The sequence below is a fragment of the Colias croceus genome, chromosome 2 (genome assembly GCF_905220415.1).
Source record: "Colias croceus chromosome 2, ilColCroc2.1".
NCBI classification, from domain to species: Eukaryota; Metazoa; Arthropoda; class Insecta; order Lepidoptera; family Pieridae; genus Colias; species Colias croceus.
In genome coordinates this window covers 1,980,229-2,003,831 of record NC_059538.1, presented here as the reverse complement: position 1 = coordinate 2,003,831, position 23,603 = coordinate 1,980,229, and the positions used below count along the sequence as shown (strand labels likewise).

The following is a 23,603-nucleotide window of genomic DNA, read 5'->3' as shown; positions in this document are numbered from 1 at the left end:
TTAATTAGAATTACACGAGACTTTGATATTATCTTTAAACAAATTAAAACTGTATACGAAACCTTAACAGTAAAATAAAGTTCGTAAAAAATCAACAAGAGAGGTATACCGTATAACATTTAGAGGTATAGGGCATAGCGTTGAATATGTTTTTATTTTGGAAATTCATTTAAAAACATTAAAGATAAATATTTTAGTAAATGCAATTCATTTTTTTGTGTTAATAAAGGTGACTCTACCTTTATTATCTTAGTCGATAATTTTTTAAACATTACATTGTCTGTACTCCAGAAATATCCGGAGGCGTAGGGACCACAGCTACCGGCGAACCAGCCAAGCGTTTCCGTAAACGAGACAAAATGCTCTTCTACGGACGTCGGATGTTGCGTAAAGTGAAGTCTATATCCAACTCCGGGCAGGGCAGGAAGCGTCGAGCCGTCATGAGGTTCGCGAGGAAACTGCTGCAGTTGAAGAAGGAAAGCGCTCCGGAACAGTTGAAGGTAGAATATTTTTGACTACCCTCATAAAAGTTATATAATTGATGTCAATAGGCAGTTGATGTAGCAGATATAGTATTAATTATTTTTATATTTATGATACTTCATTGTACATTATGTATGTATAGTATTCTTAATTAAACTAAGCGACATATTTTGAGTAAGATTGACCACTTAACTTGATGTTTAAATGTGGGCAAAAATGCAAAATAACTTACACGTTTTATTCCATTCGTTTGTTTAGTTTGTAAAATAATAAAAATAAACGTTTACATTTTAATATCAGCACAAAAAGTTTAAGACAGAACAAACATTGAATTTGGGACCATATTTTAAAGGATCTTTTACCATAAGGATCATTAATCATTATACTTTGAACTTTAACGTGCAAGTCAATTTCACTACACAGTATAAAACAAAGTCGCTTTCTCTGTCCCTATGTCCCGTTGTATGCTTAAATCTTTAAAACTACGCAACGGATTTTGATACGAATTTTTTTAATAGATAGAGTGATTCAAGAGGAAGGTTTTAGTATATAATTTATTAGGTTTTAGACAAAGCGGGCGAAGCCGCGGGCGGTATGCTAGTTAACAATAACATTATCGAAAAACATAACCCTAAAAAATGTTCTACTAATTAATAAATTTCCAGGTACTAGAACCGCCAGCGGAATACCTAGAAGAGGACCTCACCAGCGATGACCGAGTGCCCCCAGATGCGCTATACATGCTACACAGCATCCGAGTGTTTGGCCACTTCGAGAAACCGGTGTTCCTGATGCTGTGCAAGCATACGGAGATCTTGAATCTGCCGGCTGGATCGTTTTTGTTTAAAGTTGGTAAGTGAAAGTGAAACAGGAAAGATATTGTGGTAGGATTTAGTAGAGGAACAAAATTGGTGTATTCTGGCTGTAAAGTTGTAAAAATTGGCAAAGTTTTGTGTGTTCAAATAAGACTAAAATTATGAGAATGAAATAGAGAACCAACGTTAAAAAAGTTACTCGTAGTCACACAAACGACAAAAAAATAAGATCACCTTTATCTAGATAAAAAATGTCAAAATACTTTTTTGCCTAACAGGAATCTCTAAACTAGGATTATCATGGTATGCGCAAGTTTTCACACCAATTTTGAGGTATCGCACACGCGCGCATTAGCCAATAGGGAAGTCGTTTCCCAACTCGATGATTCTTCAACATGGGCCTATAGTTACACCTTGACTATATTCTGTATCAACTATATTATAGTAGAGCCATTTTAATAGGCAACATTTGACAGTTCAACAAAATTCAACAACATAACCTAGTAACGACGACATAGAATAACATGATATTTAGTTTTGTTAGAACTGCACATTTGCTTAACTTTTTTCAATTATGATTACATATTTATAATAATAATGACCGATACAAGTAATTTTAAGATTTCATTTTACTGATAAACCATTCTAAACATAATAAACAATTTCTGATTTAAAGAACTGACGTCGCTACAATTTTGTGTCAATAAACCTTTTTTCTTTTTAAATACCAGAGACGTTACTCTAAAAATCGAAATCTGACATCTAGAATCGAATGCATTGATTACTTGTGGATAAAAATCATCATAAATTAATAAATTCGATTGACAAATGTTTCAAATCCGTATCGATTAATTCACTTTAATCGATGTTTTTAAGCAGGTTACCTCTCTTCGAAGATAAAATTGATAGACGTCAAATGTTGCCTATTAAATTGGCTCGACTATAATTCTCACTCAAAATTACAGGTGAAACGGACGAAAACGTGTACGTCGTACAGACCGGTCGCGTGAACGTGTACATAACGAACGCGGACGGCAGCAGCCTGTCGCTGAAGGTGGTGCGCGCTGGTGAGAGCGTCACCTCGCTGCTCAGCTTCACCGACGTGCTCACGGTACTGGTCACCTACCTTAAGGGGAGGCTCCCTAAATTTTATGTGAATTTGCATCAATATTCTGAAACAGGCACACATACATACAAAATGGAACTTTAGTATATGATTTATTGGGTCTTTTTCTTTCGATGTACAAGACAGTTACGTAATTGTAACATTTTCGCTAGATTCATTTTTTATTCAAAAATTATGCCTTTTTTTTAAGGATTATTACATTTTTTTAAAGATTTACTTGGACTTTATGTCTAAAATAAATGTTAACAGTAAGAAAATATAGTTTACTATCGAATATCAAGATATTTTTTCTCTAGATCAATTATTACTTTAGTTATAAACGAAATAAGAATAGAGACTTACTTTTCGAGCTCGAACGCGATCAAAGAGCGCACGCGATATTCAACTTTATTACGACTGTGTTAGCATCTAGTACCGTAACCGGTCTCTCAGTGCCAGAAATTATGTTAGGGAGCCTCGTCTTAATCTCAAATTTGAATTGATGATGACATTAAGTTTTGTTTTTTTTGCCATATAATCGCAAATCTAAATTTCATTTGCCCATTTCTTCATATTTTGTACGACGTTTTACAATCCAGACGAATGAGTTCCAAACACACGAAAACTAAATCCAGATAAACTAAATCCTTCCAGAGGATCTCAGTTGTAATCTAACTGACTGACTGGCTGACTGACTGACTTTTGACCATAATTTTGTTTATATAATGTTGTTTATATAATATGTATTTGTGTTGTAATTTTATAATGTCTAATCTTAAATCTGTTTCCAGGGCCATTCACAACCGTATAAGACGGTGAACGCAAAAGCGTTAGAGGACTCGCAAGTTATCAAACTTCCGATGAAGGCCTTCCAAGAGGTGTTTAAGGAGTATCCCGATATATTTGTTAGAGTTATTCAGGTAATAATGGACCTTTTATTATTTACTTTAGGAACATATTCCCAGAATGATGAGTAAATTTATTGTTATCTAAAAAGTGCATATGTCATGATTGGCACAAAACAAAATTGAAAGATACTGTTGGTTAGAAAATGATATGAATCCTACTTGAATTTTATGTATATGTCAAGTAAATGCAAGTAATAATAAAAAATGATATCAGCCAAATTAACTACAATGGTTGATATTTTTTTTATATTTATAATACTAGGTTTCCGCCAAGAAAAACCCGCATAGTTCCCGTGGGATTTTCGGGATTGCGTCATTTTCCCGGGATAAATAGCCTATGTCCTTTCTCGGGTATCAAAATATCTCCATACCAAATTTCATGAAAATTGGTTCAGTAGTTATAGGCGTGATTGAGTAACAGACAGACAGAGTTACTTTCGCATTTATAATATTAGTATGGATTCTCTATAAATACAAGATTACATAAATACTTATAAATAATGTATTCTTTACAGATCATCATGGTGCGTTTACAAAGAGTGACATTTACAGCCCTGCATCAGTACTTAGGGCTAAGTGCTGAACTTGTCAATCCTGTAAGTTACATTATGAACACATTATACTTAAAACTTATAAAATTAATTTAATTTATTGTAAAGATAACATGAGTGTTGTGTCAACATTTTGATCAGTGAAGAAGAAAACTTCTTGTCTTATCAAGTTCTTGACAGCAGATTTAAATATATGAGCTATTAGCGGTCCGCTCCGGCTTCGCCCGTGGTACATATTTACATTTTATCTACATAAGAACCATCCTCGTACAAGGAATATAATAAAAATAGAATTATCTAAATCGGTTCAGCCGTTCACACGTGATATAGAGAAAACTAAATTTCACATTCATAAAATTGGCATTGTTAACTTCTGAATACTGAACCAATATTTTTATTGTTAATTGAATTGTTTGTTTATTGTTACTTAGTTCTGGTTACGTGGTTGTTTTTGCCCTTTTTTGCAATAAATTGTTTAATTTTTTTTTACTTTTACCCTTATCAATGATTATTCACCCTCAGGGTCGCGAAAAACGCCGGCCCACGACCGTAATATCGTCGCCCGGCAAGACCGCGAAGACCGTGGTGGACGTGGGCACGACCATGCACTCGCCGCACCACAGCGAGCGGAACCTTCTCGAACACGTGAGTGTCAACTACCCGCATTTTTAGGAAAAAAAAGTTTGATAAGTGCCAGCATTTTGATGGGAAAATGCGCTTTGGGATTTGCTTTTGGGATAAGTGTGCGCAATTTTCAAGATATTTAAATTTGTGTAAGAGTTTATGCTTTGTTGAGAAAAAGAAGTATATTAAGAAGAAAAGTGTTTAAGTATGATTTGTTTGCATGTTATTTGTCTCAAAATCTGTGCCAAGACAACAGTTTACCAATTGCCAATGTCAATACATAATATTATATTATTTTTACATGCTTATAAATATACTTAATATCTCAACCATAACTTTTATTTCAGTCATACCATAGACCATACCTACGTTTTATGGGAACCTAAATTTCATTCTAGCCTTTGAATTAATATCATTCGATTTTAATACCAAGTGTCTCCATTACTTTAAACCTGTTTGATATTTGATTTTTTTTTATTGTAACAATAACACCACATGTAAATAACATAAAATTAACAGCAAGACGCGGGCTTGGCGCCGTCATCGCCCATACACATACAGGGCAGGAAACCCAGGCCGGACATGATGCCGGATATTACGTCTAATACACCGCAGGTATTTGAGATTTTTTGGAGTTTTTTGTTAGTAAAGATAAAAAAGTTTAGCGTAATAATACACTGTACGTTAACTGATGTTAAGTTTTGAAAATGTGGGCAGTGAAAAAAAATTACTTTGACTGTTTTTATCTTGGTGAAAGTATTCCTGAGTTTTATTCTATTTTAAGAATTTAACAGAATTTCAGCCAGATAAATTATATAAATGTGTCTACTAAAAAAGTATTATTTTGCAAAAAAAGATACTTTTCAAATAAAGTCGAAAAGTGGAATCTAGTAAAACTGTAAAATTAATTATTTTATTTTGTTATAAAATAAAACTAGTAAAGTTTAAAATGATCAAAAAACCATATTTGCAGCAACAACCGGACGTGCAGCCAACTTCATCATTCCAAAGGCCGAAAGAGGGGTCCTCCTTCAAGAAACATAATACCGACAATCTTGATGAGCAGGTATGTTCATTATAATATGCATATAATATTTGTATGTGTTAAAAAAATAATTTAAGTTCGATTAAATGAAAATAAAATAAAAGTTAAAACCAACTTGTAATTAACTACTGCAAAATAGGGAAGTCTTTTCTATGAAAAAAATGACAAAAAAACACGAGTATTCTATGTACAGACTGCGTTAATTTACGTTTTGGTTAGTCAGTAATATTTATCATCTCATTTCTGAATGATATGAATACAAAGTCAAAACTAAAATACATCTCAACTTTGCTCTCATCTATAAAAAAGGGGGGGGGGGGTTCCGAGCACACGTGTCAGAAGTGAAATTTCTTTGGCAAGATTCAAAGATACCAGAATCGTCGCCTTATTCCATGACGCGACCTTGAAATTCTACTCTCAACGCGCATAAAGAAGTTAAAAAATCACAATATCCATACTAATATTATAAATGCGAAAGTAACTCTGTCTGTCTGTCTGTCTGTTACTCAATCACGCCTAAACTACTGAACCAATTTTCATGAAATTTGGTATGGAGATATTTTGATACCCGAGAAAGGACATAGGCTACTTTTTACCCCGGGACATAGGATAGGTTTTATACCGGAAATCCCACGGGAACGGGAATTATGCGGGTTTTTCTTTGACTGCGCGGGTGAAGCCGCGGGCGGATAGCTAGTAATTAATATGTAATATTGTTTCTTTCTTATTGCAGGCGCTAATAGCGATAGCTACAGAAGCATTCGTAAAGGAATTAGGGCTAGAAGACGATACCTTGTTAAAAGGGAATGTGCAAGTCAGAGATCTGCCAGCCGGGACGTATATCATGAAAGAGGAGAGTCATAAGGTAAGAGTTTGGAAGAGAAAGAGTTTCTTTTAGGATACAGAAAATTTGAAGTCTTTTAAATAAAAATTAATCACCGAATTGCATTATAAGAAGGTACAAAAGCTAAGCTAAAGGCACCTTAAATATATATTTTTTTAAACTACAACCGGCAAAGGAGCGGGCGTTGTACTTGATGTAAGGTGATCACCGCTGCCCATAAGCAATTACGACGTCAGGTAACTTTGCGATTGTTTTGCCGGCCTTTGAGAGATGCAATTTTCACTAGAAAATTAAAAAATGTTAATTTATTTTTTTTACCTAATAAATTGATATATTTTGTTATTAATATCCCTTTTAATTTTCCCAAGCTCTTTTATAATATCCCCGGTGAGCCACAAATTGTGCAGGTATTTATTAAAATTACTCGAATGGGCCTGCTATGTGAATGTTACCTACATTTTGTTCCATGAGAATCATAAAAAAAACATAAAGGAACATTTAAAAAGTTAATCATAGATAAATCAACCTACAGAAAACATTTACATACAAAATCGAAATTTGTCCATTCATATGCAGAAAACATAAATTCCTTTTGTAACTAAAAATGATTAGTTAGTTTTGGGATTCGTATCGACGACATCGCTATTTTTAACGATCTTGAACTTCTCGACATTGCCACCAAAAAAATAATGCATAAAACATCTTTGTTTTTAAATTGTTTGAATGTCCGTCCGTTTGAGAATTAGTATAGATTTTGATATATTTTTTATAAAATATTATGGATTTAGATACAGTTCGACGAAATTTCTTCTTTAGTTACATTTCAACGGAGAAAGTGAGCTTTAACTCTGTTTTATCTAAAGGATATGCGTGTAACGAATTAAAAAAAAAGTGTGCGTGTACTAGTGTACACACCTAAGAAGTGAAACTTCTTTATGACCTTATTTTTCAAAAAATAATTTACTATATCCAACTTTACAGAAATATGTCGAATCACGCATGGTAGGGATAAGAAAAAGATGGCGCGTAACGGAAAAATTACACGCGTAACGAAAAAATGTTACACTAATTTTTTTTTCCAACCCCGATAAAGAAGTTTCACTTCAAAAAATTAACCGTTCTTCATGAAGAGAAAGAGTCATTCTTGTAAAGTCTACAAGGATCTAATATATATATTATAAAGGCGAAAGTTTGTAAGTATGGATGTATGGATGTATGGATGTTTGTTACTCTTTCACGTAAAAACTACTGAATCGATTACAATGAAATTTAGCACACATATAGAGGGTAACTTGGATTAACACATAGGATAGTTTTTATCCCGGAAATCCCACGGGAACGGGAACTATGCGGGTTTTCCTTTGCAAACGCGGGCGAAGCCGTGGGCGGAAATCTAGTTGATAAATAATGTAATGCAAATGGAATTAAATATCCTGTATATTACAGGACGTAGCGTTGGTCTATCTTCTTTCTGGGGCACTTTTGGTGTCGCAAAAAGTGGCTGAAGGCGAGGGAGAGGTTCACATGTTTACAGCTTATCCTGGTATGTGTTTTGTGACAATTAGAATAGCTTAATTTTTAGAATTTGTGCTATATAAATTTGTGTTTTATTTCATTGGACTAAGGTTGAATTTATGTGGTTTATAAACAAGGTAGAAAATAGTGGAGATGTTTTGTTATCCAGTTGGTTATCATGCTGAGAATTTCCTAGTTCTACATAGAAGGTGTTATTTTAGTTTATACTTATGCTAATATCCTATACAGTCGAAATTGAATTTCTCACTTGTCTTTAGGCAAGGTGAAAGACGGCGTACGTATCTAGTATTTGCTTGTTGTATTATGTCTTTCCTTCTTATTACTGTATTAATTATTATCGTCGCGTTTTGATCTCCCATTGACCATTTAGGCGACTATCAATGTTAATCAACTATCACTTTGTATGTTTGTTTTGACTGGCCGGTTGGCTTGGTTGGTAGTGGCCCTGCCTTCCAAGCCAGTGGTCGTGGGTTCGATCCCCACCCGGGGCAAATATTTGTGTGATGAACATAGATGTTTGCTCTGTGTCTGGGTGTTAATTATCTGTATAAGTATTTATGTAAAATTATATATGTATGTTTATCAGCCATCTGGTTTCCATAACACAAGCGAAAGCTTAGTATGGGATCAGATCGTGCCGTGTGTGAAAATAGGCATGACGACAGTATCCATAAATGATCGTATTAGTGTTTTTAAGGGAAAATGTATACTAAATAAATTCAATATAGTGACTTAAAAATCTTAAAAACATTAAGATTAATGAGATTATCAATAAAATAAAACATTGAAATTCTGCAGTTGGCCATTTTGACTAAAACACGCGTGACGTCACGCTTAAGTAAACAACTCACTTCAGATGTATTTTGTTGTTATGAATATGTTGAGAATACGCATTTTTATTTATTTTCTATTTTTTCACGTATGATTTATCGACGAAACAGAAATATAATTGCGAATTCACGAATACGTGGTTTCGGGGTTCTCCGCGCCAACTTTATACAATCATTTCTTATTATTTTCTTGCTTGAAATAATTACTTACACATTTTTGAGCATTATTTTAATGTGGATTCACACTGCAATACTGCACACCACTTATACCTAAACTTTGAAATTCGTTTCTATAACACATAAAATAAATATTTTTTTAATTTTCTTCGCAACGCATACAAATAATTACGTATTTACTAAAGAGTGACGTCACGTCTACGCCATGACACCTGCGAGCTGTTTTGGCACAGTTGATAAATATTTTTTGAAAAATGGCTTTTATCTTCGTTAAATTTAAGTATATTACCGAAATATAGGGTTTTTCTTGTATAGTAAACGTATACACACATTATGGAAGAGGATTTCAAAATCTTTCGTCATGCCTATTGCCCCGAAAAATTTATTATTATTTATTTATTTATCAGTTTATCAATAAGTTAGTGGTGGAATTAGGTATGCATTATTTTCTCATTGTGCTATTTCTTTCTCTATCATTAAGTAATCACTGTTACTGTCTCGTTTCCACACAGGCGAAGTCGAAGGCGGTCTAGCTGTACTTACCGGCGAACCGAGTTTCTTCTCTATCCGAGCTAAACACTTCTCTCGCATCGGTCTAGTGCCAAAAAGCGCAGTGTACGGTATAATGCGTGACCGACCCTCCGTAGTGCTGCACATTGCTAGCTCCGTGGTGAGGCGTCTGTCGCCCTTTGTGAGACAAGTGGACTTCGCGCTGGACTGGGTTAGTATGGGAAATAGGAAAAAAGTGCCAAAAAGAAAAACAAAACAGAAGAAAAGAACTACGAAGAGTGACCAAAACCTTTCAAACTGACGTGAGCATTATTTGTCCAAAAGCAACGCTACCTAAATAGGACAATCATTTAGATAGAAATCTATTTAACGAATGTATGATTGATGTGATAAAATACGAAATTGTGCTGATCTTTAATTTATTTCTCGGCTCACCCTGTGAATTAACCAAAGTAACAAATAAATCTATTAAACTTATTTCCCAAAAAAAATTGTCACTAAAATTTTGTCCACTCCTTAAAACAAACTTCTATTCTCAACTAACACTGCTATGATAATAACGGTACCATACCATTTTTTATTCTCAATCTATTATAGCGATGATACTTACCTGCATTTTGAACATATTTTTCTTCAAACTTTTCTCATATAATCCAATAAATTGCAGGTGTTCCTCGAATCCGGTCGTGCGGTATACAGGCAAGATGAAGAATCCGGTTCCACATTCATAGTGCTCAGTGGTCGATTGCGATCCGTGATAACACATCCCAATGGCAAGAAGGAACTCGTGGGAGAATATGGAAAAGGGGATTTGGTGGGGATTGTGAGTATTAGATGATTTAGATTTAGGTTTTGACATGTTGGAAAAGAAATAAACTATTATGCTTCCCATTAAAAAGTATCTGTAGTTCAATGTAGATAATACTAGTGGTCCGCCCCGGCTTCGCCCGTGGTACATTTTTCGTAATAAAAGGTAAGCCTATGTCCTTTCTCGGGTATAAAAATATCTCCATAACAAATTTCATGAAAATTGGTTCAGTAGTTTAGGCTTGATTAAGTAACAGACAGACAGACAGTTACTTTCGCATTTATAATATTAGTATGGATATCAGTAAAACAACACAACACTAAAAACTATTTCTTTGTCAGAAGAAAAATCAAGACGCTTCGACTTTTCCAGAAATTCTATTTTTTTCCATAGTGGAAATAAATAATAAAATAGCTATAGAACTAGCGCGCAAGAAAAACTTTTGTCTCCGCAACTATTTTGTCTCTCCCATCACCTCTATGGGCTAGTAAGAAAGTGCGCGTACGTAGCGACGCAACTTCCTAAATTAGTCTTCTGTTCCCTAATAAACTGAGGCATAACAAAATAAAATTTGACCTTCCCCAGGTGGAAATGGTAACCCAAACGCGTCGAAGCACAACAGTGATGGCGGTCAGAGATTCAGAACTGGCCAAGTTGCCGGAGGGACTGTTCAACGCGATCAAACTTCGATTCCCGGTTGTTGTCACGAGGTTAATTAATCTGCTGGGACATAGGATTTTAGGTGAGTTACTGAATTTTTAACCGACTTCAAAAAAAGGAGGAGGTTTAATATAAATTTATAAAGAATAGAAAAAATTTGATTACGAGGCGGGTCTCGAACCCGCATCCTTTCGCGCCATTCCGGGGCGGATGCCTAACCACGAGTGGCTGAGTTGGAATTCTTTATAAATTTATATTTATAAAGCATTTGAATGCCATAAAACCAAAAATATATAAATTCAGCAAGGAGGAGGTTATCAATTCGGCTGGTATGTTTTTTTTTATGTATGTACACCGATTACTCCGAGGTTTCTGAACCGATTTTTGTTCGATGCGGGATGGTGTCGAATTGGTCCCATAAACATTTTATTCGGATAGGCCCAGAAGTTTTTATTTTATGAGCATTTTTGTCTGTATTTGTAAATGTTGCAAACGTGCAAGTTTGAAGTCGGTTGTTTTTAAGGCAGTTATAATAATATAACTCCACTTGTAGTAAAAATTTATTGCAATGTGGTAAGGCGTAAATAGAAGCTTCTCTTATAGCTGGATTTAACGATTACATTTTGCGTTTTATTCCATTTTCTTTTCCATTTGTGTCCCTGAGATATAATAAAAATTAGAATTGGTGCAAAATATTTTTTGTTGCCTCTTCAAGGTTTCTGGTAAAACGGAACATTGGGATCTTGTTTATTGCCAGAAACCTTGAAAATATTTTTTTCTATTTTTATACTATCATCCTGGCAATACTGTACAGAATTTTATGTCGAGTTTTTTATATTTTTTCATTGAGATAATATTACTATGGAGGAGACACCACGATCAAAATCTGTGCGCCATTTTTTTGTTCTAACTAAGTTTAAAAATTATTATCTAGTTAGGTACTTACCGTTGAAAGTTATTCCTTTGCACTTTTCCGTATTATTTGTATTATTTGTGCAATATCGTAACACACACGAAGGCATATTTGATGCGTTTCACTTTAAAACAAATAAAAAATGAGCGTGCAGTTACGCCATATGGCGTATGTTGAGCGGAACATAAGTGATGTAGGCGGTGTCGTCTCCATATACAGTCAAACCTGGATAAGCGAGAGTTCAAGGGAGCACAATCTCATTCTCGCTTATAGAGGTTTCTCAGTTCTCACTAACCCGAGTTTCTCGCTTATGCAGGTACATGGGTAGCGTTTCTCTCTTATAGAGGTACGCAGCAATAACAAGTCAAAAATTCATGCACTATGTAATTTTATTTTATTTAGAAGGAATCTAGTCTTCTTACCTAATATTTCCATGTCCATCAGAGCACTCAGACTTTATAGATTCTTTTGATTTTATAATTTTATAATAGGTGGATTCTTTATTTTTATTGTAGCTATAGTTTCTCCTAAATAATAAAGCTCGACTGTCGCTTATAGAGGTATACATAAGTAACAGTCTCACTTACGGAGGTCCATGAGGGAAAAACGACTCTCTCTTACAGAGGTTTCTGTTTCTCGCTAATAGAGGTTTTGGGAGCTTAAAATGACGGGTCCTCGCTATTACTCTCACTTAAAGAGTTTTCTCACTTATCCAGTTCTCACTTACCCAGGTTTGACTGTGACGGTGTATATATCTGAATGTATTTTTTTATCCAGGTTCCTGGCAAAAGCCGACCGCCGGTCTGGGCGCGACGGCCATCGAATCTCGTCCCGTGCAGCACAACTTCTCCACCGTGGCAGTGGTGCCGGTCAGCGACGACGTGCCGCTCACCGCCTTCACGTACGAGCTCTACCACTCGCTGTGTGCCATCGGTAACTGATCTACGTAATACTAGCTAATACTACGGCTTCGCCCGTGGTACATATTTACGCTTTCTCTTCGTAAACATTAAAAAAAAAAAGAATTATCGAAATCGGTTCAGCCGTGATGCCGTGACAACGCGAAACGGGTTGGAAATAGATATAGCTCGCTAGTAACGCGACGGCCATCGAATCTCGTCCCGTGGCAGTGGTCAATGAAAATAAAAATTCAGGGCAAGATTGATGTGTCCCACAAAAATCGCAAAAATAGATCTAGTTCAACATAAACCAGGCACAAGACGGGCGTGGGTTTTTAACTAGGTCTAGAGATAAAATAATCTAGAACTGCTAAATATAATACAGCAGTCTGCCACCCCACACCACACGACTTACGCAAAGATAGTCAGGTGTAGAATTCTAGGAACTGAATAAAAATACTAATTCTACAAATTGCCACTTAAACTTTATTTTATCCAGTATTACCACTAATAAAAATATTTATTACACATTTCTTATTTATTTATTATTTATTTTTTACATACATAGATTCCTTACAGCTATTTGTATTACAATATTTTTATTTAACTTTAACAAAACAATACGCCAATAAAAAGGAATACCAATAATAAGACAATTAATGTGACATTAGTTTTACATTACTTAATTATAACAATGATAAAGTGGAAAAAATTAATTTATACATATATGTTTTTGGACATGATATACAAAAAAGAGGAAAACGTACCTACCCATTATAGAATGTTTGGTATGGATGTGTGAATGTGTGTACTGTGTGTGTAGTGTATAATGGTGTAGTGTGGTGAGAATGTGTAAAAGTAAACTAAGAAATTATTGAATTGGTGATGTCTGTTACTGCTTTTTTAAAACTGTTACGGGAGAGATGAAATATGTCAACACTTGAAAATTTCTTTGTTGGTCACAATGATTTTTTTTCTCCAGGTCCCACAGTGCGTCTAACATCGGATGTAATAAGAAAGCTTCTAGGACTAACCATAATGGACCCTAACAACGAGTATCGACTCAGTTCCTGGCTTGCGCAACAAGAAGATAAACATAAGGTAAAAAATAAATCAAGGCGTATTTACATTATTGTATTGTATTGTATTAGCCCGTCGTGTCCCAATGCTGGGCAAAGGCCTCTCCAAGACGATTCCATTTCCGCTTTACATTATAAGACGATTTTTTTTGCTACCGTGTCTAAGAATTTAGACGAAGTTAGTTCTCAATTTGAAGTTCTTTTCAATGTGATTTCACCTTGATTTTTAATAGCTGCGTCTAGTCTTGTTTAGTAAAAAATAGGTCTAACTGTTTTTATAAGATAAAAATATTTACGTTCTTCGTAGCGTTACCTGTTTTGCAACGCCAAAATATTTGCCAAAAAGATGGAAGATCGATGGATTTAAAAATATTTATCCTTTATTTTCCAGGTGGCCCTATACCAATGTGATCCAAGCCTCACGCAGTGGACGCAACGTTGTATTCGACAAGCCGATTGTATTCTCATCGTAGCCTTGGGTGATAAACAACCAAGCATTGGAAAAGTATGTAAAATATAATTGAAGTGAAACTTCTTTATCGGGGTTGGAAAAAAATTTTTTCGTTACGCGTGACATTTTTCCGTTACGCGCCATCTTTTTGTCCCTACCACGCGTGATTCGACCTATTTTTGTAAAGTTGCGTATAGTAAATTATTTTTTTAATAAATAAGGTCATAAAGAAGTTTCACTTCATACGTGTGTACACTAGTACACGCACACATTTTTTATATTGTAAATTTAGTATGGTTAAGATGGTACCTTTGGTATGTTTGGTTGTTTGTGGGAAGCTGCATTTGGAGCTGTAAATTCGTTTTTGTAGTTTTAATCAATATCTATAATGATATCTAAGTTCTTCCAACTATGGGAACGTGGGACACACAATATATATTTATTTTTTTAATTTAATGAATCCAAGAAAGAGTGTATTCCGTATGGTTTACGGGTTTTATGAGTTGTGCAACATTTATTGGAATATAAAAAATAAATAAAAAAATATTCTCATTTCAGATTGAGAAAGAGATTGAACGTCTTGCGATTCGCACACAAAAAGAGCTGGTGCTACTGCACCGTGAAGGTAACGTATTTCTTATTTAGTTTGTTTCGTCAGTTATTTCGTTTCGACTTTATATGGAGTAAAGAATAACTATTTTAAGAATAATTCTCATGATTTTTATGTTTTTCCAATGTGTGTTAAATCTATGTAACGCTCTTTAGCATTGACACTTTATAGAAGTCTGATTTTACCTCTGAGAAAATCTCATTCAATTTTCTAACGTGAAACAATATCTGTATCTGACCTAACTTCCCCTAATCTTATACATAGATCATGTAATGTATGTCCTTCCCAATTATCGGCTCTTAGACGCGCGTGCCCTCTCACTCCGACCGCCTGCAGCCAACTGAGCTGTGTGAGCACTGAGCTGTGTGATGTGTCCCCACTCCCCGTTGCACGTGCGCAAGAGATGACATAATACTTCCCTCTCTTTCACGCACACACACTACAGATCCCAATAAAGCCCAATCCCCCAGGTGGTGCGAACCCCACGGGCACCGTGCACTGGCTGAACATGCGCACGTGGGTCAGCCAGCACCACCACGTGCGCTGCCCGCACAGGATGTTCACCCGCAAGAGCCAGTATAGAATCGTGAGTATAATGATGATAATTGGTGATGATGATGTGGATCACGGTGCTTTGATGGTGATATGTTGACCTAAAGGAAATTGGCAAATGTTGTGTATTATTTTATTTAAAGAGTTTGGTCTATATTGTACTGATTGATTATTTTTAAGTGTGCTGAAGAATTTACATAAAATTACGACATTGACATAAGATTACGTCGGTCGGTTTTTTTGGTGTTGCGTTTAATTTCCTCTTCCTTCGAGCGGAAGGGACCTTTGTATTATATTAAGGTTATTTTTTATGTGTTTTTTTAAAGTCGGTTAAAATGGATTCTAAAAGTGTTGATAACAAACGAACATTTTGTAAGTTATGCGTGCTAAAATGAACTTTATTTTCATAATTTTAAATGTCAAATTCCAGAGCGAGCTGTACAGCAAAGTGCTGATGTCGGAAGCGAGCGTGCACTCGGACTTCAGCCGGCTAGCCCGATGGTTAACTGGCACGTCGGTGGGGCTGGTGCTGGGCGGGGGCGGGGCCCGGGGCGCCGCGCACGTGGGGATGGTGCGCGCTATACAGGTGACGTGTGGGGACGTGCGGGTGACGTGTGGGGACGTGCAGGTGACGTGTGGGGACGTGCGGGTGACGTGTGGGGAGGTGCGCGTGACGTGTGGGGTCGTGCTGCTGCAGCAGTCGGCAGTTTGCTTGCGGTTTCGATACGGAGTGGTAGGAGTACGGAGTGACAGCATTCAGCGGCATGTGTATCCACATCGTCGTAGAAATGAATTATAATAAAACAAAAGTGCCTTATTTATCTAGTTCGTTGATATCATCAACGAACCAGCCATCAATTTCACGCCCACGCTACAGCAACGCCTCAAAGTAAACTAATTACTTAATGAGGGTAGTTGGATTAGCGCGTTCAAACAAACAAACAAACTCTTCATCTTTATAATATTAGTATAAATTTGTCTGCATTCTATTTTCTAGAAAACATCAATAAAAAAAATAATACAAATTACTCATTTACTCAAAATAACATTACAGGAAGCCGGCATCCCTATAGACATGGTAGGCGGAGTCAGTATCGGCGCCTTCATGGGTGCACTATGGTGTATGGACAGGAACATTACGAACATCACGCAGAAGGCGAGGGAGTGGTCGCAGGTTCGATGCGTTTTAAGTTAAAATTTCAGAAAAAAGTCATAAGTTTTGTGATATTTTTTTGTCAATCCTATCGGCTAAATTACCTAGTACATATTATATTTTTAATTTCAAAAACCTTATATCTCGTTCACATGCTTTGAGACCCATAAACATCAAAAAGGCAAACAAAAATGTTTACTTTACAATGTCAATGGCTTTCTTTATAAAACATATAAACTCTAACTAGATTCATTTTGAATTAATCAAATTTCAAAGCAGGTTATAATAGTATAAGTTCGTAGTACAAAACTGTACTAATTTCACGGTTTCTCCTATACAATATTATATTAAAAGGACATCAAATGACTCTAAAGCGTGTAAATCATTTAAAATTCCATACATATTCTTTAGAACAATATCTTTTTTTCCAGCGCATGACCCAATGGGGCAAGCAACTCCTGGACCTCACGTACCCAGCGACCTCCATGTTCTCGGGGAAACAGTTCAACACCACAATAAAGGCCACCTTCGGGGAAGTTCATATTGAGGATCTGTGGCTGCCATACTTTACCGTGACCACGGATATCAGCTCGAGTTGTATGCGGGTGCATAGACATGGTGAGTTTGGAGAGGGGAAAATTAATAGTTAGAGAGATTTAAGGAGAAATTACTGTGTTAATTATGTAGAGAAAACGTAAATATGTACCACGGGCGAAGCCGGGGCGGACCGCTAGTAAATAAATAAAAATGAAATCAGCACTAATTGAATTTGATCTTATAAAACTTATAGAGTTGATATCTTTCAAATGCCGGTATATATCGTATATCCTTCTTGAAGGACCAACATTTTTTCAAGAGATTAATTTAATTTTTTTTACAATAGACAAAAAATAATAATTTCTTTGAAATATGACTGTTTATTTTTGTGTGTATTAGAATAGTGATATAATTTGAAATGTAAACATGTATCAAAATCACAGTGTTATTTCCAAACGAACAAGTTCTAATTTATTTAACTTTTTTTGAACATGACGAAAATACATTTCAGACAAAAAAAAAATATATGAAAGTGCAAAAGTTGTATTTTCGTCATTTTTCATTCGGTAGACGCTAAAATGTTAGAAAAATTAACACAACACATTCATGGACAGGAAATTGTTTTTATTTTATTTAACAATTTATTTTGCACCTTTACTAACCTGTGAAAATAACTAAAATGCATGGTTGTTTTTTATTTTTATTTTTTTTTTAATTACCAATAGGTTGACAACTGCCGACCGGTACACGTTAAGCTTATCATGTGTCAGCTATGCTTCATGGTATCAAAGATAATATGCGGATTGTCTATGCCACTATAGATCATCAATATCTATGGTGACAAGGCATTTTGAACCTTAACCCATTTTGTTTATGACGATATTTTATTTTCGCTATTGGTTTCGCCGCTACAGTGATTATTATTTCCCCCGTACAACCACACTCACTTGCATTTGTGTCCGTCGATGTGTATTTAGATCTAAATGTTTACGAACAGTTGGTGTTACAAGATTTTATTTTTTCGTTAAATTGTTCAGTTTAATTACAAATCCGACATTTGCTTTGGGTGTTGCCACTACTCAACCGAACGCTTGTGATTGGTTTACCGAATAACGCTTTGAATTTGGGAGATTTTTTTTTAACAATGTGGGAGATCATTGACTAAATTCGGTGCGTTTACAATGTCGGGTTGGGTGTGATACTGTGCCACATTTCTGTGAACTCTTCGCCATTCATTCATCTAGTCTTCATGTACATGCATGAGTGTGGTTCTTTTTTATCCCATTTTTCAAGTATTTTGTTTATTTCATCGTCATCACTGTAGTCGTAGTTAGAATAATTATCGTCATTGTGTTTTTTATTTGCATGCAACATTTGTGCTCATTCAGATTTATGTGTTGTTGCTGTAAGAAAATATTTACACGTTGAAAATTGAGCTGTTTATTCGAAATTATCTTTTCATTCAGTTTATAGCGACGTAATATTAGTTGATTGAAGTACAAAATTCACGTTACATTGTTATTGATCATATTATTAAAATGCTATTTATTTTAGGCATTATAATTTCGCTTATCGCAGAATCTATTTTTATTTACTATATGTAATAAAAATCTTAAACAATTTTATCGGGACAACGACGCAAACTAACATATTCCTTCTGGTTTTGGTGGACTGTAACCTCGCGTCACTGTTTCCTTTCCATGGATAGTGTTACACGTTATACCTGTGCACTGTGTCTACTGTCGCACGGGGTTGTTCTGTGATCGAGTGCGAGGGAGGGATAGTGTAAGGGAGAGAGACGAGCGGTGACTAACGGTGGATTTACATCAAACGAACATAGAGTCAAAACTAGAGCGAGAGCGTTCTTTCGTGATCTTTTAGTATTGTATTTTAAATATTTTTTTTTTTTGGGTTAAAACCTTTGGGGTAAAACCTGTTAATTACTTGTTATGAAATAAATAAATAGCGTACTTAGTGTAAACGAAAACTCGTATTCAGTGTTGTTCAGTATTAGAACATTGCATAGAATTCGAACGCACTAAAAACAGTGAAAGAGTGCTCTACTCCTGGTTACACTAAAATAATTGACATTTGGGTAGAACGCACTAAAAACAGTGAAAGTGTGCTCTACGCTTGTTTACACTAAAAAAATTAAAATTGGGGTAGAATGAGCCTCGTGTGATGTAAATCGAGCCTAACGCAATGCGCGTCGCAGGTTCGCTGTGGCGTTACATTCGCGCGTCGATGTCGCTGAGCGGCTACATGCCCCCGCTCTGCGACCCGGTTGACGGCCACCTCCTATTGGACGGCGGCTATGTGAACAACCTCCCAGGTAAACCAATCACAGCGCCGCAAACAACCCCCCCTCTATACGTGTCGGGATTAGGCTGAGTGTAAATATTTCTTGCGCGATAAGAGTAGATGTAGTTCATCTAACTGGTTTATGGTATGTATCTTAACACGACATGCATTTCCTCCTCTCGATATATTTAACAGCGCTGTGCCATTCTAGTCAATATTTACACTCGGTCGGGCAGGTAAGTGGCAACGCTGGCGATTGTCTGGAGAATTTTTTAGTCTTGAACACCAGCTGTCGGTAGTGGCGGGTTTCTATCAAACTGAATAAAAACTCTGGTCAAAGAGAAGTTAACACTACAGACCAAAAATACTGACGTATATAATACTCTTTTGGCCTCCTTATAATGTAAACTGTGATTTCAATCCCCTTGTCACCTCCTTGTAAATAATTCAACATTACACACAAAATCCGCCACTAAAATCGAAATTGTCCAGACAAAAGTTTCGTACAGTGTGAATGTCAGGTGTGCTATGGAGGTACTGCAGAGCGTCCATGAGCATAGCGGGCATCTTCCCGCCGATTTGCGATCCCACAGATGGCCATCTGTTGCTCGACGGGTGCTATGTTAACAACGTGCCAGGTAACTGTTTTAAAAAAATCCCCCCTCTTGCTATAAATATATTCATGATTTCAATAGTCTTGTACTCATTAGTAGATAAAGTTCTCAAAAGAATATTATTTCCCAGATTTTTCCGATTTCTGTCTTAGGATTATAACTTCCTTCATTTTATTCCAAAATTTAAAATCACATATAATTCGAGACTGCCTAATAATTCTTCATAAAATCAAGTTTTCCATAATTTCCTTCATTTAATATAGTAGCCAAAAATACATCAATTCATTACCTTTAAAACATTCTAGAAAGCCCTTATAGAAGGTTCATCAACTATAGTTTACTACATAAAATGATCAAATGTTCCAGCTGACGTGATGAGGTCACTTGGAGCGAAACATATACTTGCGATCGACGTGGGTTCACAAGACGACACTGACTTGACGAATTATGGCGACGACTTATCTGGCTGGTGGCTGCTTTGGAAAAGGTATGACTAGTTTGTAATAACATGTTAGATATACTTTAACTAGCTTACCGCCCGCGGCTTCGCCCGCTTTGTCTAAAACCTAATAAATTCTATACTAAAACCTTCCTCTTAAATCACTCTATCTATTAAAAAAACCGCATCAAAATCCGTTGCGTTGTTTTAAAGATTTAAGCATACAAACTACTATGTCCCATAGAGAAATAGGGACAGAGAAAGTGACTTTGTTTTATACTATGTAGTGAAGTTTCAGACTCCCGTTTCAGAGTTCAGATCTTAAAAATAATTGAACATGGTCTAGTATCATTGAATCCTTATTCGAATGTCAAGTTTAAACAATATTAGTCAAGTTTTTTCAGCTTTTTATAAATGTTTTTCAGGTGGAATCCATTCACAAGTCCAGTGAAAGTGCCAAATCTGCCTGATATTCAGAGTAGATTGGCGTATGTGTCGTGTAACCGCCAGTTAGAGGTTGGAATTTTTTGCTTTTTATAGATTTCCTACTTATCGATTTATAATGCTTGTTACAGTATAGTGTAACAAGCATTAAAAATAGTAGTAGTATCTGCTTGTTTGATAGTATCATATAAAATATTTAGATAATTTGTTTACTGTGGCATCAGTTTGAATATTATTTAAATCCTGTTGCATAATGTGAATAGCTGTAATGGCTTTCTATACAATACAATACAATTTAAATCATCGCCATATATTTGAAAATATAAAACAATAAAGGTCACAAATCGTTTGTGTAAGCTAAAAAAAATATTGGACCTAAATATGAACCTTGTGGTACCCCTGATGACACAGTGATGTTATCTTGGTGCATTTTTATAGATTTAAAGCTTCGTACAAGTATCAATTAAGGGCGGTTAGGTAAATAGAATTTCACGGCGAACTAGTGAACTTCAAATGTCAGCATTACTTAGCTTATGAATGATAAAAAATCTTAGTGAACAGTATCGAATTCTCTTTAAAATTCAAATGTTAAATTTATAATCTATGTGTATAATTGAAGTTATAATTCTTTTTGCGTGATGGAGAAAAATGATGAGAGTGAATTTTTACGATGTGCGCGCACACCCACACCTAAATTTAACAGCATGAAGTTAGTACTAGATTGTATGAAAATTGATAACTATGTTCAGGTTGTGTATTCTAGTATTTTTTTCCATACGCCAAAGAAGTATAACTTTTAACGCTAACGCTGTACACACACTCTTTTTTTAAACTATAGTATACAGTTCTACAATTCGGAGAAGACCTAGTATAGAGCTTTATATTTAAGGCACGGACCGTAATCTAATTTCCCATTTTCTATTTACAGGAAGTAAAGAAATCCGACTATTGCGAGTACATCCGGCCGCCAATAGACGCGTACAAAACACTCCAGTTCGGCTCGTTCGACGAGATCCGCGAAGTGGGCTACCGGCACGGCACCGCGTACTTCGAGGGGCAGCGCCGCGGGGGGGGAGGGGGGGTCAGCGGGGCTGCTGCGGCCGGCAAGCGGCACGATGCTCAGCCCTCGCTCACCGAGTGAGTGCATACATACATACCCATATACACACTCGTAGAACGTACACCGCGAAGTAAAGCCTAACGGCCATCCCGCGGGGATATGGATGGGAGAAAGAGGGTTGTTTTAGTCGGTATGGACCATGAGACCATGATCGAGACCGACATACCAGGTCGCAGATCTTGACCTGAGATACTTAACATTATTTTTTCCCTCTATAATAAAAAAAAAATATATACACACTCGTGTACAACATCATAGCTGACTTGACAACCCACGAATATGACACTATGACGAATACAGTGACATTTCACCTATAACAAAACAGCAATGCTTCGGGCAATGACATTAATATTACACAATAACGTAGCCAATATTGGACATTGCATTTTTTCATAATTAAACAGTAATAACTTCAACAATATTTTTTAGCCCACACCTTTTTATTACAGACCTTTTTTAAAATTGTCATTCTTGACTTTGACTTTGAAATTGACCTTTTCTTATTCCAGTTACACATTCACGGATCTCGCACAAATGGTGTGCTCGGTTCGTACGGCCCGAGACATAGACAACGAGTCATCATCATCATCGGACTATGATGATGATCAGCGGCACTTTGAAGGTTACGCGTCTGAACCCAGCGGGGGGATAATGGAGGTTAGTACAGTTTAGTTTTTGGTGTACAGGTTCAGAAAAAATATACCGGCCGAATTGATACCCTCCTCCTTATTTTGAAGTCGGTTAAAAGTTACGTGACATAATGTGTGTATGGCCCCTAAATGGTGGTGTTGCACTTTGGGGATAGACTTTGTGGGTTTTTGAAGATGAAATGCACTTTGAAAGGGGTATATGATTGCACTTTAAAGATTTTTGAAGTGTGATGCACTTTTATTGTGTGCAAATAAACCATGAGGGGTTAAGGATTTACTTTTTGGAACAGAACAGAAAGAACATACGTTTATTTTACGAACACTTTTGCAAGAATTTTTGAATTAATTGGTGCAAATATTAATCATAATTGGCAAAGAGTAATAGAATTTTTTTAGACTTTTTTTAGTGTAGACTGTAGGAATAGTATGTAACTGTGTAGGTGTGTTTTGTGATTGTAGAATAGTTTTTATTAAATAGAAATTAAAAATTGTGTATTATAGCTGAATGAGTTTTGTTAGGACCATGTTAGCAATGGATTGGGTTTTGATTTTACATGACATGATGACATTTAGAACTTCATGTTTAGTCTAGTTTTTGAAGTAAAAATTATTTTTCCACTTGAATATTTATTTTTAAAATAAATAGTTTTTGGTTAAAGACAATAAATACTTTCTCCTCACTCATCTCGCTAAAGAGAGAAGTTATGATGACCATTTTAAATGTCAAAATGTCAAAAATTTCACCATTCTACCAACAAAAAATAAAAAACTTTATTTTTTCTCATATTAATCTTATATCTAACAATGGTAAATATATTACGTAGATGGCATCGAGTGTAGAGGAGGCGGCGTGGATCAGCGACACGGAACTGGTGGGCAAATATAGATGAAGCACGCCCAGTAGTGTAGTGTAGATTTTTTTTTAATTTTTTGTCATTTTTTGTA

General features: G+C 35.8%; 1 protein-coding gene across 6 annotated transcripts in view; it reads left to right on the top strand.

Moving 5' to 3' along the window:
* Window positions 1-23,603, top strand: part of LOC123704995 (neuropathy target esterase sws) — a 33,264-nt gene that overhangs the window by 6,413 nt on the left and 3,248 nt on the right. The window contains exons 3-29 of one of the 6 annotated variants that reach the window (XM_045653540.1): window positions 292-500; window positions 1,149-1,335; window positions 2,264-2,409; window positions 3,195-3,323; window positions 3,827-3,907; window positions 4,385-4,507; window positions 5,006-5,101; window positions 5,460-5,552; window positions 6,265-6,396; window positions 7,822-7,918; window positions 9,431-9,639; window positions 10,096-10,251; window positions 10,822-10,978; window positions 12,587-12,742; window positions 13,691-13,809; window positions 14,179-14,292; window positions 14,797-14,863; window positions 15,319-15,434; window positions 15,831-15,986; window positions 16,455-16,574; window positions 16,985-17,171; window positions 19,913-20,029; window positions 20,372-20,492; window positions 20,870-20,960; window positions 21,817-22,025; window positions 22,518-22,665; window positions 23,483-23,530. In XM_045653540.1, the coding sequence (XP_045509496.1) occupies window positions 292-500; window positions 1,149-1,335; window positions 2,264-2,409; window positions 3,195-3,323; window positions 3,827-3,907; window positions 4,385-4,507; window positions 5,006-5,101; window positions 5,460-5,552; window positions 6,265-6,396; window positions 7,822-7,918; window positions 9,431-9,639; window positions 10,096-10,251; window positions 10,822-10,978; window positions 12,587-12,742; window positions 13,691-13,809; window positions 14,179-14,292; window positions 14,797-14,863; window positions 15,319-15,434; window positions 15,831-15,986; window positions 16,455-16,574; window positions 16,985-17,171; window positions 19,913-20,029; window positions 20,372-20,492; window positions 20,870-20,960; window positions 21,817-22,025; window positions 22,518-22,665; window positions 23,483-23,530 (3,584 nt within the window). Of the gene's footprint in view, window positions 1-291; window positions 501-1,148; window positions 1,336-2,263; window positions 2,410-3,194; window positions 3,324-3,826; window positions 3,908-4,384; window positions 4,508-5,005; window positions 5,102-5,459; window positions 5,553-6,264; window positions 6,397-7,821; window positions 7,919-9,430; window positions 9,640-10,095; window positions 10,252-10,821; window positions 10,979-12,586; window positions 12,743-13,690; window positions 13,810-14,178; window positions 14,293-14,796; window positions 14,864-15,318; window positions 15,435-15,830; window positions 15,987-16,454; window positions 16,575-16,984; window positions 17,172-19,305; window positions 19,423-19,912; window positions 20,030-20,371; window positions 20,493-20,869; window positions 20,961-21,816; window positions 22,026-22,517; window positions 22,666-23,482; window positions 23,569-23,603 lie in introns of all 6 variants that reach the window. The other 5 variants (XM_045653533.1, XM_045653556.1, XM_045653566.1 and 2 more) reach the window with 5 other exon arrangements.